We start from the raw sequence: 14,125 nt of genomic DNA on the forward strand, positions 1-14,125 counted from the left end.
CTGATTAGCAGTGAACATGTTGAAGGAGCAAAACCACATCCTACATCAAATTGTAGGAATTCTGTCCATAGTACAGCAGGAAAGAGAGTCCTTCATGACTCAGTGCTCATGGTAGTGATGCATGGGAGCCTGGTGCTGGTGTGTGCGGTTGTCCTGGTGAATTACATCTGCTTCCTGCTCCACAGGTGGCTATTCTTCTGGAAAAATACCACCTCCACGCCTGATGTGAGCACATGGCTGTGGTGAAGCAGGCCTGTGGGGACAACAGAGTCAATGTCATGTATGCTCTACTCATTCTCGTTATCGTCCTTGTGCGAATCTTTCCCTTAGCTGCAAGAATCATCACATACCCGCTTCTGGCCCGGGCACTTGCATGGGACTCTTGGGGATGCGAGGTGCAGAGCAGTTCTAATTGCACTGAACTCGTCTCAGCTCCTCTCGGCTAAAAGGGTGATTAGACATTAGCTCTTTCTGCTGTTTCCTCAGCTGCCAGATTTCCTCCCAGCTCTATTCCGCACTACCTGCTTTGTGCAAGGACGCGGGGCAGGACACTGGAGGGATAAAGAAGAGCTCCCCATGTGAGCTTCAATGCGCTTTCACATTCTCTCTGTGCTTTAGTAGGCTAGGGGGCCCCTCTCCTGCTTTGGCTTGTGTTGGAACTTTTGAACTAAACTCACAGTAGCTGCAGGGACGACTTTCCTCCCAAGTTCAGAGAAAAAAGGGCTGTGAATGACAGAGGGGACTCAGCAAGGAGAGGGCACCACCAACCTCCGTACAACAAAACGAGAAGGACTTGCGTGTCCTGCCCCGCACCCCCACCTTGTGCATGTGCAGGGACCACTGCAAGTCCCTCCTGGAGCATCCTGGGCTCTGCGGGCCTGGGCAATTAAAGGGCCTGGCTGCAGCCGGTCCCTATCCACAGCGCGGGGACGGCTGGGGCTTGCAGCTCCCTGTGCGTCCCAGCCCTCCAGGGAGCCTCGGCCGCCTGCTCAAAAGCTCCCGCTGCCGCCGCTTGGGCAGCGGCTCCTCCTGCCGCAGCTCCGCTCCTCCCCGCGCAGCAGAGCCCCACGAGCAGGGCACAGGTGAGAGCTCCGCGCCCGCCTGCCCCCCGCCTTGGGCGCTGCGGCTGCGCTACGCGCTGCTGCCCAAAGGAGCCCTGTGGTGCCCCGGCCTTGCTGCTGCGCTCTGCCTCCCCTGGCCGCCCGGAGGACGAGCTCCTGGCAGCTCTGCGCCTTGCTCACGGCGCTCGTGGGGAGAGCGAATCCCTCCGCAAAGAGGGACAGCGCTGCAGGGCCGGGAAGGGCGGGATGGCCACCAGGGACAGCCCCTCGCCTTGCACAGGCACGCCAGGCTGCAGGGGCTGTGGCCCGACGTCCCCCCGCTGCCCCGCACACGCTGTCTGGGCTCCTGCGGCCACTTTGTGCCCAGGGCCGAGGAGCGGCGCCGGCCAGCGGCTCCCGGCGGCTCCCCGCGGGCAGCGGAGCCGGGAGCAGCGCGCGGCTCTGCGGCCGCTGCCGCCTCCCCCGCTCCGCTCCGCTCCGCTCCTCGCTGCCCGGCCACGGCGGCCAGAGCCGCGCTCGGGGCCGGGGCCGCGTCCCGGCGCGCTCGGGAGGCTGCGCGGAAGCAGCGAGCGCCGGCGCCGCGGCCGCTCCGCCAGCCCCGGAGCCGCGTGTGCCCCGCAGCTCGGCGCTCTGCCCGGCGCCCCCGGCTCCGCCCGGGCCCGCCCGCTCGGCCCCGCCGGGAGCCGCCTCGGCGCGCTCGGGCCGCGCACGGGGCTGCTCTGCCGGGGGGCGGCTCCTCCCGCCTCCTGCGCAGCCTCCGCTCCGGCCCCGGCCCCGGCCCCGGCCCCTCGGGGCGGCTGCAGCGCCGGCCCCGCAGCCGCGGCCCGGAGCTGCGGCCGGGGACGGGGCCCCCGGGGCTCCTGGCCACGGGGCCGCCTGCCCGGACCCGGACCCGGACCCGGCTCCTGCCCCGCCGCGCAGCGCCGCCTCCTGCGCGGCCTCTGCCGCCCGCTCCGCCCTGTCCTGCCCTGCAGGGCTTTCCCGCATTCTTCCAACAGCCTTTTCCTCCTTTCTCCGCTCGCAGCCCTGCCAGCCCGTGTGTCAGCACGGCGGCTCCTCCCGAGGAGCATCCCCGCATGTTGAGGAGTCACTCACTGATTCCTTATGAGCTGTGAACTTGCTCCCCGGGTGCTTTGTCCCTGCATGCGGGGAACCAAAAAGACCTAAAAAAGGTCCGAGGTGCTGCAGATTGTGGGGATGAGAGGAGGCTGCGGTGACCAGGCTGCAAGCCTAACTATACTGCTTCCATCCCATACACCCCAGGAGGAACCCTCACTTTTCCTTAGCCTCCCCTGGCTATGTGGATATTTGGATGACGCAGGCCACTAGAAACACCTGCATGAATTCAATGCCTTTTGGATCTGGACAAGCCATGGGAACTGGCAAAGGGAAGAGAATCCATTCCCATGCCCTTCCCTTGGCCAGACAAGTACCTGGCCCTAGGCGAGTCTCAGCGTGAGCAGGAACCTGCTGCTCTGCTGCCCGCTGACAAAGGCACTGCTTTTACAGATTCATGATGTTTGTTTCCAGCAGCAACATGGACCCAGCCCTGGTAGGAGGCAAAAAGCATTCCGTGGCATCTCTGAACACTACCACCTTCTCCCAGCATCCTTCTTTCGTGCTGATCGGCATCCCTGGGCTGGAGAAGGAGCAGTTCTGGATCGCCTTCCCCTTCAGCATGATGTATGCCATTGCCGTGGTGGGGAACATCACCCTTCTGGTCTTCATCAAGACCGTGCCAAGTCTGCACGAGCCCATGTACCTCTTCCTGGCCATGCTGGCCTTCACTGACCTGGTCCTCTCTACATCCTCCCTACCCAAAATGCTCAGCATCTTCTGGCTGGGCTCCAGGGAGATCAGCTTTCCCTCCTGCCTTCTTCAGCTCTTCTTCATCCACACCTTCTCGTCAGTGGAGTCAGGGGTGCTCATGGCCATGGCCTTGGACCGCTATGTTGCCATCTGCCACCCCCTGCAACACTCCAGCATCCTCTCTGTGCCAGTGGTGGTGACGCTTGGGAGCCTGGTGCTGGCACGTGGGGTTATCCTGGTGAGTCCGGTCTGCTTCCTGCTGCACAGGTTGTCCTTCTGCCAGGACAATGTCATCTCCCATGCCTACTGTGAGCACATGGCTGTGGTTAAGCTGGCCTGTGGGGACACCAGAGTCAATGTCATTTATGGACTCTTTGTGGCATTTGTGGTGATAGTGTTTGATGTGATGCTGATATTTGTATCTTACACCATGATCCTCCGAGCAGTATTGAGGCTGCCATCCACAGAGGCAAGGCTCAAGGCCTTCAGCACTTGTGCATCCCATGTCTGTGTCATGCTCACCCTTTACATCCCTGCCCTCTTCACCTTTCTAACCCATCGCTTTGGGCAGAGCATTCCTCACCATGTCCACATAGTGGTGGCCATTGTCTATCTGCTACTGCCCCCCATGTTAAACCCCATAGTTTATGGGGTGAGAACCAAGCAGATCCGGGACAGGGTGGTCCTGCTCTTCCACAGAAAGGGAACCTGAGCAGCCTCCTGTGAAATCTCACCCACAGGGAGCAGGTGTCAGTCACTGTGTTAGCCAAGTGTGGGTTTGATGCCCCTTCCTGTATGGGAAACCCCTTCTGGGACCTTCATAAAACTGCACTGTCCTGTGCTCACTGTGCAGGGTGCACGTGAAGTGCCTGCACGTGTGTGTGTTTTCCTGCAGTAGTTCAGGCCCCCTCATCCTTCCCTCCTTCGGTGGTGTCTGGGGAGAGAGAACTGCCATTACACATTTCATTTAGTCAAAATAAGGATACATCTATGAAAGTCCAAACATGCAGTAGCTACTGATTTCAGATGAGCAGCTGCAGCACCATGGCTGGCAGGTGGCTGCTGTCCTTGGTCCCTGCGCTGTCACAGGTGGCTCAGGGGGCCACTCAGACCCTCTGGTGGGGGCCCCTCTCTCAGGAGCTGAAGCCGTGCGAGCTCCCAGGCTGCCCATGCACAGCCAGAGCATCAGGGCACGGCCCTGCTTGGAGAGCGGCTCTGCCCCCTTGAAGGCAGAGGAGGCGTCGCCGCATCCCCAGGGCATCCCGTGCATCCCTGCATGGGGCGTGCAGCCCTGGCCCCGCTCCGCACGCGGCTCTGCGCGGGAGACGTGCTGCACGGGGCTGCTCTCAGGAGGCACCAGGCACTGCTGCCCCAGCCTGTGTGCCCTCATCCCCCTCCTGGGGCCGGCACGTCACGCTGGGCTGCCCAGGGCCTTGCCAAGGGCTATAAGAGACCCTGTGGCGGCAGCCCCGCGCGTGAGGCTCTGCGGGGCTCTCTCCTCCCTTCCAGGAGGTGCTGGCCTGGCAGCGTGTGCGCGAGCGCTGCCCAAGGGAGAGCATCGCAGCCAGAGACACCAGTTCTTCCCACCGCACCTTCCCCCGGCTCCGCCAGCTGCATCTCTGGGCTCTCCTGAGCACAGGGCCCGCGCGAGGCAGCTCCGCGCTGCCGCTTGGCCCCACTGCCGCTGCTGCTGCTAGTTCCTGCCCTCAGCCGTGCTGTTCCCCTCTGCAGAGACCAGAGATCCTGTCTGCACACGGGATTCAGGTACTGCCTCTCTGTGTGGCACTACTGGGGGTGGTGGGGGCTGCCCAGGTTCTCCCCTCTCCTTTCAGGTTTCCTCCTCTTGCAGACAGATCTCCCGCCCTGCCAAAAGCTCCTGCGCTTCCAGACAGGTCACCCTCTTGCTGTGCCTGCCATCCTACAAGTGTGCTCCTCTTGCAGCTCTTATTTAGTGTGTATCTCTAGGCTCAGACTTCAAACTTCCTATTTCTAATCAATGACCTTTTTTCCTTATTCCTGCTGCATCTGCACAGATTCACCCCTTTCTGCATGACCCTCATTTCTTATAGTCAGTACAATATGTGAGCTGAGCTACTGGAGCCCTTGGACCAACACAGCAAGTGCACAGACTCCTCTTAATCTGAACGCACAGCAACATTTCCTATTTGCCAGGCCGCTTTTGCTGCATTGAGGGCTTTTATTTAGTCACAGGGTGCTTCAAGCCCTCTCTGTTTGCCACATTTTGTGGAAAAGGAAGCACGGAGGAAAAATAACTCTCTCGTGAGTCCTTTCACTAAGGAGCTTTTCCTTTTCCTCCCTCTCGCAGGCAGCACTGAGCTGCCTCTTCCCTGCCTGGCTCTGGATCCAGTGCCGGGGCAGGCAGGAGGGATCAGCTGGGCTTGTAGGAAGCTCTGCAGGAGCCTCCCCTCCATAGGAGGCAGCTATGGTGTCTGAGTGAGCCCATGAAAGGCATCTTGTCTTGCCCAATGACACCTAATGCCCAGGGCACACAGCCTTGACCCACTTAGTTAGAGAAGGACATCTAAAAGAGAAGCTCTTTTGGCACTGAAATGAAGGATTTTGGGATAATAAACAGACCTAAAATAGAGCCTCCCTTCCCAAATTTCCCATAGTTCATGCGTATAGACCTACTTTCATGTGGCGTGTGCTCTTCCTGAAGGCCAGGTTATAATCCTGGAGCTTGTGCTACGCACAGCATAGCACATATAGAGCAAAATAAACTGCTCTATATGTGAGAGCTGTCTCCTATGAATGGTCCTTTATCTCCCCTAAGTCCTGAGCTGAGCTGTCCAGCACCTGATGGCAGCAGTGTCCAGTGCCCATCTGTGCCAGACACTGGTGTTTCTTGTGTTTCATTCATGCCTTTGCTCAGTCCTCCTAGCATTACTCTAACACTGTGATTTCTTTCACATTTCTCTTCCACTGCAGACCTCCTTCAACACATGATGCCTCTCAACAACTCCACATCTACCCAGTTCACATTTATCCTCACGGGCATCTCTGGGCAGAAAAGGTTCGGTATCTGGCTCTCACTTTCCTTCACTTTCCTTTATGTTGTTTCACTTCTGGGCAACTCCTCCATCCTGTACGTCACCAAGGACTGATCCCAGCCTCCACAAGCCCATGTACCAATTCCTCTCCATGCTGGCCACCACAGATTTGGGGTTGTCTCTGTCTACACTGCCAACCGTGATGAGCATTCACTGGTTTTAATGCCAGACAGATTGGTTTTGATGCTTGCTTGGCTCAATGTTTTTTCATTCATGTTTTCTCCTTCTTGGAGTCCTCAGTGCTTCTGGCCATGGCCTTTGATCGCTATGTGGCCATCTGCTACCCATTGAGATACTCCTCCATCCTCACCAGTGCCAGGACAACCAAGATTGGACTGGCTGTCCTGTGCAGATGTGTCATTGCAACTACCCCTGCAGTTGCAGTATTAAGAAGGTTGCCATTCTGTCCATCCCAGGTGCTCTCCACCCCTACTGCCTGCATCAGGATTTGATGAAGCTGGTTTGTGGAAACATCAAATTCAGTTACTTTTATGGCCTTGCTATAGCCTTTCTCATCCTCACATTAGACCCAGTGCTCATCCTTGTGTCCTATATCCTGATTGCTAAGGCAGTGGTGAGCACTGCATCCCCAGGGGAGCGCCTCAAGGTTTTAAACAACTGCTTGTCCCACATCCTGGCCGTCCTCATCCTTTACATCCCCATGCTTGGCTTGTCCATGGTGCACCGTTTTGGCAAACATGCCTCCCCTCTCGTGCACATCCTCATGGCCAATGTCTACCTGCTGGTGCCCCCCGTGCTCAACCCCATCATCTACAGCATTAAGACCAAGCAGATTCGCAGGGGTGTCCTCAGAGTCCTCATGCCAAGGCAGCTTTGCATGGGGAAGCGAATGTGAGGGATGTGCAGGGACAGATCTCAGCCTGGGGGCAGAGACTTGGTGAGAAGTAGGGCTGTGCCATGGACCAAGGCAGCTTTTCGACTCCCACTGCATGTCCCTCACATGAAAATGCTCCTGTTTCCTCTGCGCTGCCCTCTGTTACATAGTGGGGGCTCTGCTGGGTGAACAGACATCTCAGGATAGCTGGATCATGGTGGCTTCAAAAGTCACAAAGGCCAATGAGCAATCAGAGGAGAAAGGAACAAGTGGGGAAAACAGCCAACCTCATCCCTGGGAATCCTTTGCTCCTCAAAGCACCAGAGATGGGTGAGCAAGACCTTCTCCTGCTTTGAAATCCCCCCCAGTGCTCTTCATCATGAGAATCCCTCTACCGAATGCTGCACAAATTCTGGTGGTGTACTGGATAGAAAAGGGCATGGGATTTTTGTGGAGTGTGGATGGAAGGGGAGTGCGGGGATCCAAGAAGGGAATCCTGGCCTTGTTCAGGATTTATCATACCAGGTGGAGAGACAGGGCTGGGGTTGGAACAGGAATGATCAAGCCAAGAGGAATGGAGAACTGTGCTAGCAGAGGCCACTCCCTCCATGGCTCTGCTCAGCCTCTGCACCTGCTCACCCTTCAGTCCCTCCTCTCTCCTTAGTAAAGTGCTGGCAAACTGGGCAAGCACCACTCTCTTCTGGGCAAGTGTGGGTCCTGCTGTGTCTGTGGGACATGTGGATGTGTGTGTGTGTAAGAAACACACCAGTGAGGATGGAGCTCAAGGAGGCAGCAAGGTGGCTGGAAGGTCCTGGGACAAAGCACTGGGAGGGAGGTAAGTGTGGGGCTGGTAGGGAGGCACTGAGGGTCAAGGGGACCAAAGGCCTGGGGAGCAGCTAGCAGAGAGGCCCATGAGGGTTTGCCCAAGCTGCCATCCTCAGGAACAGGATGGAGAAGGAACTTGCCAAGCTGGTCCACCCGCTGGGATTGGGGAGGTCTGCAGAGCAACAACAAGCTGACCTAGTCCCTGGGGTCTTCCTAGCAGGAACTGCCCAGCTCCCTGTTGCCACCTGCCTACCCAATTACCCTGTGTGCCCAGCACCCTCCTGAGGGCTAAAGGGGGCTCCTCTGCTCACCCAGGCTTGGACAGGTCTATGCCTTGGGGCTTCTTGCTAAAGGCCAGCACTGCCCCTGTGTTGGTCAAGCTGCTGAGATAACCACAGAGCAGGGGAGAACCTGGGGACAATAATGTCTGTCATCCCCGAAAGCCAAGAGCAGGGCCCCCCTTTTTGTTTAAAAAGTCTCTTCACTTGTTTAAATAAAAAGATGGAGGGATGGAGCAATCAAGCATTTCAAAGGAGGAGGTGGAAGAAACAGCATTGGCCCTCTATGCTTTATCACATTCCTGTTCTCTGCATCAAGGAAAGACCCTGCTCTACGCTCTAGTGTAAAGGGCCTTAAGTAATTCTTACAGGGAAAAGAACAAGAGAGGAGGTGCTCTCCCAGGGTCCCTGGGGTTCTCTCTGCTTGTCCTGTAGCCAAACACTCATGACCTCCCTAAGGGACTCCAAGGCTCAGAGGCAGCTCCAGACTCATTAGTGCACTAACACAGTCTGGCTGATGCTTGGAACAGGCCACAGACTTTGTAATGAGCTGCAGAGCCTCAGCACTGGGGTCAGCAGGCTCTCTAGTTCCATTTACATTCACCTTCAGGCCCTGACCCACTCCTCCTCCCCTATATCAGTAACAGCCCTTGCTTTAGTCATAGCCATATGCCTGGAATATTTGTTTAGCAGTTACTAAACCCAATGCAGTGCAGCCATAGAACCTCATTACAGAGACAGCAGAAACAGGGGGTTATTTATTGTGAAGAGAGAGAGCTACAACTCCAACAAAATGAGGTAGCACTGAGAAATACCCATGGGCAACAGAGCAGCACTGAGAAGTGCCAGTTGAGCAGCAGTAACCATCACTCTCTGTGCTCCATCCCCTTGCTACAAGAAAAGGGTAGTCAGAGCAGGCTCCTGCCCAGCACAGGACATCCCCAGGCATGAGGGTACCACCCAGAGCTCCACATCAGCCTCTGAGGTCTGGGAAGGAGGGCAGGGAAAGAGAGACCTTCCCCCTCTCACTGCAAGGAGAGGCACATATCAAGCTGCAAGAACAGCAAAACCCATGACAAACATTTCCTGGTGGATACAAAGACTGCAGACAGAGCTGAGGGTTTTCCAGGCCATCTCCACTCCCACAACAGCCTGGGCATTCCCCTTCTCCAGGGGGAGCAAGCCAAGGCCCTTGGGAGAGCCATGGCAGATGCCACCAGCCCAGGGCCCTAGGGCACCAGCACAAGGACCAGAGGCAGCAGGACCCACCACGGCAGAGCACACACGGATGGGCCGCTCGCCCCAGGGCTCACGTCGGTCACGTGAGCAGGAGAGGATCTCTTCTTCCAAGCGTAGTATTTGGCCACGAGCGCATTGGGGTTGCCCTGCGCAGGATCAAACCACAGCTGGATGCAGCGCCCACTGCCCCGCTGCTCCGTGCTGTATTTGTACGAGTGGGACCAGATCTTCTCACACAGGTCGGCCGCGCGGGGGAACACCTGCCAGAAGGGCCTGCACGGGGAGCCCCAAGGACAGCGGTTCGTTCCTGAGGGGGGACACAGCACCAGAGCCACATGAGCCAGCACCTCCCGCTCCTCCCTTGCGCCCACGCGGGAGGCCCCGCTAGGAGGCACAGCCCAGGCTGCGTCTTGGGGTGCTCTCTGCTTGGCCACCAGCCTCCCGACATGCCCAAGCCAAGACAGCTCCCAGCACGGAGCCCCAGGCAGGGAGCAGGGACGTGCCCAGCTCCAGGGACACTCACCCGTGGCCCAGTTCCAGCCCTTGTGCCAGTTCTCCTTGCAGGTGAGCGAGTCTTTGCAGTCCTCCCACCACTCCTCGCAGTCCTCCCTGCACAGCGGCACGTGCAGGATGCGCTCCCGCCGCCAGCTGCTCTCGGCCTCCAAGGACACAGGGACACGCACGGGGCTGCTGCCCATCCACACAGGGGCTCTGCTGCAGCGCGCGCCACAGCCCCAGCCCCTGCCCACCCTTGGCCCTGGCCTCCAGGCCTGAGCTCCAGCAGGGCCAGGCCAGCGCACATGCCCCCATCAAGAGCAGCTCCTGCACCACCCTGCCTGGCCCTAGGGACACGCTCACAAAACCCTGGCCCAAGGCACCTCTCGCCTGGAAAGGCCACCAGGGCACACGTGCCAGCCCGGCCCCACGCAGCTCACAGCCCCCAGGAGGCACCAGCACGGAACAGCCCCTGGCAGCAGCACAACCCCACAGCCCTCAGGGGCAGCAGGGCTGGCCCTACCTGGTCGATCCACGGCCCCAGGTTGGGCGAGCACTCGTACAAGCACGTGTCCTGCACAAAGTGCCGCTTGCACTTGGCTGCCATGAGCCCACAGTGGTTCCAGTTGGACTTGTACAGGTAGGACTGCTCCTTGTGGGCTTCGGAGCTGGTGTTGGCCGTGCAGCAGGCGTTGTCCTTCCAGGGGGAACACTGCAACGGAGCAGCAGAGCAGCCCGTGGGGAAGGGCAGGCTGCAGCTTGGAGCAGCCACAGGCAGCTGCAGCACCAGCTCCCTGCACTGACACCCACAGGGCTCCAGCACCTGCCCATGCGCAGCCACCCAAGGGCACCTGAGGCCCAGCAGCATCGCACCTGCCCATAGAGCAGCCCCTCCGGGCCAGGCTGCCTCTTGTGGTGCTTGGCATCCATGCAGACGTTCAGCAGCTGCTCCTTGGTGGCCGTCACGGAGCACGCGGCCAGCACAACAAGCAGCACCTGCCCCAGGGCCATCTCCACAGGGCAGGGGAGCAGCAGAGCTGCACAGACTAGGGGACAGCAGGGGACAGTGTGACCAGGAGCTGCAGGGCAGAGGCTGCACAAGGCACCACCACCATCAACACAGGGCTGCATCAGATCCCTTCCATGGGGGATCCCTTTTCCCTTAAGCCACCTCCCTGCTCAAGCTCAGAGCTCTCACAACCCAAAGCTCACACCAGCCAGCCACCCCCAAGCTGGGGATGCTTTTTAGCTAGGGCTCCAGGAGGAAACACTGAAAAGCAGAGGAGAACAGCTAAAAGCAGCAGCAGGCCAGGGCCCTGCCTGCACCACCAGCTGCAAGAGGCCCCCACATCCACTAAGGAAAGCTCCTCCCTCCCCTGCCTTGGCAGGGCACAACAACACAGTCAAGTACTGCTTTGAAGACAAGGCTTGCAAAGCACAGAAAGGAAACATTACAGACTGCACTGCTAGCAATGACACAGGGGAAAACAACAACTACTGAACTAAAGAAACCACACGCTGCAGAAGCGGCTACACTGGAGAACAGCCAAAGAACAAACTAAAGAAAGAGCCCCAAGCTCACCAAGCAAGAGGAGACCCTCCAACACCTCCACCAGAAACACCCAAAAGCACCCTGAACTCCAGCAGCCAGGGCTCAGCTTTAATAGGAAAGTCTCCTAACACAGATGCTGGAAGCACCTGGAAGGACTCCTAGGCTTAACGAGGTTTAGCAGCATCACCTTTGAGCAGGGCTTTAGGGACAGCTGTGCTCTGGTCTCTCCCTTGGGGAGACCCTTGAGTGGCTTGCTCTGAAAGACAGCTCTCCCCAAGAAATAAAGACAAGAGGAGCAGTGCTCATGTCAGAACCCAAGGTGCACAAAGAAGTGCTCTTGTCTGAGAGGAAGGCTGGGAACTCCCAAACTCAAAACCAAATTAAGGCCAGATCATGAGAGGAAACCAAAAGCCTTGCTGCAAAGGCCGGAGCACTATAAGGGGGCCAAAAGGCAGGTTTGATTGCAGGACCCCTTGGCACGTGCCTGTTGCCTTGCCATGCTAGATTCTTCAGTGACAGCCCTGAATTGGGGGCAGGAAGGCATCCCCTGAGCAGACCCTCTTTCCAGTGTCCCTCCTGAGAGGCTTCAGCTCCACAAGACCCTCTTCTAGCAATTGATGCAGCCTCAGGACGGCCTGTGTCCTCAATCCCACCTCAATGCGTTTGCTCCCAACCAGCCACGTGCTGTGTTCCTTCTTCACGCCTCTGGCTCTCGGATTTGCAGGGAGCAGTGATTCCCCATCCATCTGCTCCGTGCCTGTGCCAGCTGCATCACATCTGCCCTCAGCTGCCTCCTTTCCATGCTGGAGAGGCCCAGTCTGCTCGTGCCTTGTGGCAGGGCTTCCCTTCCGCCACGGAGACACAACTGCACAAGTGTCGCAGACACACAAGGCCCTTCGTGCTTAGTTTTCTCCTCCTTCACAAGGAATTCCCGCTATCTACTTTGGTTTGGGGCATACACGTGAGCTCGGTGCCATTCTGCACTCCCTGCAGTCCCAGCAGGATCCCTGTTCTCCATGGCACAGGCGGGTGGGGGCTGTGGCCAAATGGGCACACATCTTGTAAAGAAAGCCCAGAATGTATTGCCAGGGTAACTGGGGTTTTCATAGTCTAACACAACATGGAGATTTCCTGTGTGTGGTGCAGTTCTGTATATCCAATGTTTATTCTTCCCTTTGTAATCCCTAATAAATATTTCTGTCCATCTACTGTTCTGCATTTCTCTAATGGGTGAGATGTTCACAGCTGTGGGTCTGCATTGCCAGCCTGCATGTGTATTCTTTACCACTTTAAAAAGATTAAATGACAAAAAACACCACTTGTAATCACTGCTCTTCAGATAAGCAGACATCAGTGCTGCACTTTTCTGCCACTTCAAGGCGTCCATGCGGACAGCAGCCCTCGGCCAGATGGGCACAACTGCCTCTTCAGCCCCTCTTCTGCTCCCAATGGCCTGTTTGGGGGCAGCTGCACAAGCCCCTGAGCCACCACATTGGATCTGAGCCTGTGCAAGCCCCTGTGCCAGTTTCTGCCCATGCTGCTCAGGACTGATCTCTCTCTGTCTAAGATGCCAACTGCCCTGTGTGCTTGCAAGCCAAGACATGAGTCTGGATGCTCATTTTGCTTGCTTTTTATTTCTATATCCTTAATCTTCCTCTTTATCAGTGAGTATTTCCTCTTGATAAGGATTATTGAAGAGGTAAAAGCATGGGTATTTCATTGTGAAATCCATGGAGCTGCAGTGACTTGCAGTGCTTCAGCACAAGAGGAGAAGCTGCCACGCGAGCAGAGTGGCCAAGGGCAGGTAGCACTGGAGCAGGGGCACCTCACTGCTGTGAATGACAGAGGGGACTCAGCAAGCAGAGGGCACCACCAAGCTCCTTACAACAAAAGGAGAAGGACTTGCGTGTCCTGCCCCGCACCCCCACCTTGTGCATGTGCAGGGACCACTGCAAGTCCCTCCTCGAGCATCCTGGGCTCTGCGGGCCTGGGCAATTAAAGGGCCTGGCTGCAGCCGGTCCCTATCCACAGCGCGGGGACGGCTGGGGCTTGCAGCTCCCTGTGCGTCCCAGCCCTCCAGGGAGCCTCGGCCGCCTGCTCAAAAGCTCCCGCTGCCGCCGCTTGGGCAGCGGCTCCTCCTGCCGCAGCTCCGCTCCTCCCCGCGCAGCAGAGCCCCACGAGCAGGGCACAGGTGAGAGCTCCGCGCCCGCCTGCCCCCCGCCTTGGGCGCTGCGGCTGCGCTACGCGCTGCTGCCCAAAGGAGCCCTGTGGTGCCCCGGCCTTGCTGCTGCGCTCTGCCTCCCCTGGCCGCCCGGAGGACGAGCTCCTGGCAGCTCTGCGCCTTGCTCACGGCGCTCGTGGGGAGAGCGAATCCCTCCGCAAAGAGGGACAGCGCTGCAGGGCCGGCAAGGGCGGGATGGCCACCAGGGACAGCCCCTCGCCTTGCACAGGCACGCCAGGCTGCAGGGGCTGTGGCCCGACGTCCCCCCGCTGCCCCGCACACGCTGTCTGGGCTCCTGCGGCCACTTTGTGCCCAGGGCCGAGGAGCGGCGCCGGCCAGCGGCTCCCGGCGGCTCCCCGCGGGCAGCGGAGCCGGGAGCAGCGCGCGGCTCTGCGGCCGCTGCCGCCTCCCCCGCTCCGCTCCGCTCCGCTCCTCGCTGCCCGGCCACGGCGGCCAGAGCCGCGCTCGGGGCCGGGGCCGCGTCCCGGCGCGCTCGGGAGGCTGCGCGGAAGCAGCGAGCGCCGGCGCCGCGGCCGCTCCGCCAGCCCCGGAGCCGCGTGTGCCCCGCAGCTCGGCGCTCTGCCCGGCGCCCCCGGCTCCGCCCGGGCCCGCCCGCTCGGCCCCGCCGGGAGCCGCCTCGGCGCGCTCGGGCCGCGCACGGGGCTGCTCTGCCGGGGGGCGGCTCCTCCCGCCTCCTGCGCAGCCTCCGCTCCGGCCCCGGCCCCGGCCCCGGCCCCTC

General features: G+C 59.1%; 2 protein-coding genes and 1 pseudogene across 2 annotated transcripts; 2 read left to right on the forward strand and 1 right to left on the reverse strand.

Moving 5' to 3' along the window:
- Window positions 1-2,640: 2,640 nt before the first annotated feature.
- On the forward strand, window positions 2,641-3,582 carry LOC148591423 (olfactory receptor 52R1-like). The gene has a single exon (XM_088537604.1). It carries the CDS (start codon window positions 2,740-2,742, stop codon window positions 3,580-3,582), a length of 843 nt encoding a protein of 280 aa, XP_088393730.1. The 5' UTR covers window positions 2,641-2,739.
- Window positions 3,583-5,833: 2,251 nt separating this feature from the next.
- On the forward strand, window positions 5,834-6,797 carry LOC148591424 (olfactory receptor 51Q1-like; annotated as a pseudogene).
- A 2,311-nt stretch (window positions 6,798-9,108) lies between these two features.
- Window positions 9,109-10,651, reverse strand: LOC148591425 (folate receptor alpha-like). Its single transcript, XM_088537578.1, has 4 exons — window positions 10,487-10,651; window positions 10,137-10,325; window positions 9,642-9,777; window positions 9,109-9,425 (listed from the first exon to the last, which is right to left on the reverse strand). Exons 1-4 carry the CDS (start codon window positions 10,622-10,624, stop codon window positions 9,109-9,111), a joined length of 780 nt encoding a protein of 259 aa, XP_088393704.1. The 5' UTR covers window positions 10,625-10,651.
- Window positions 10,652-14,125: the final 3,474 nt, after the last annotated feature.

This window comes from Tinamus guttatus, unplaced genomic scaffold (genome assembly GCF_059628265.1).
Source record: "Tinamus guttatus ecotype Peru unplaced genomic scaffold, ASM5962826v1 Tinamus_guttatus_pri_ptg000817l, whole genome shotgun sequence".
Classification (NCBI taxonomy): domain Eukaryota; kingdom Metazoa; phylum Chordata; class Aves; order Tinamiformes; family Tinamidae; genus Tinamus; species Tinamus guttatus.

What these genes read in the sequence shown, in the direction of transcription:
- LOC148591423 (XM_088537604.1), top strand. Translation starts at nt 2,740, where the DNA reads ATGATGTATGCCATTGCCGTGGTGGGGAACATCACCCTTCTGGTCTTC.
- LOC148591425 (XM_088537578.1), bottom strand. Translation starts at nt 10,624, where the DNA reads ATGGCCCTGGGGCAGGTGCTGCTTGTTGTGCTGGCCGCGTGCTCCGTG. An exon ending in AGGGGCTGCTCTATGGGCAG is followed by an intron (nt 10,326 to 10,486) that starts GTGCGATGCTGC and finishes GCTCCGTTGCAG; the next exon opens with TGTTCCCCCTGGAAGGACAA. An exon ending in GGGCTGGAACTGGGCCACGG is followed by an intron (nt 9,426 to 9,641) that starts GTGAGTGTCCCT and finishes GTCCCCCCTCAG; the next exon opens with GAACGAACCGCTGTCCTTGG.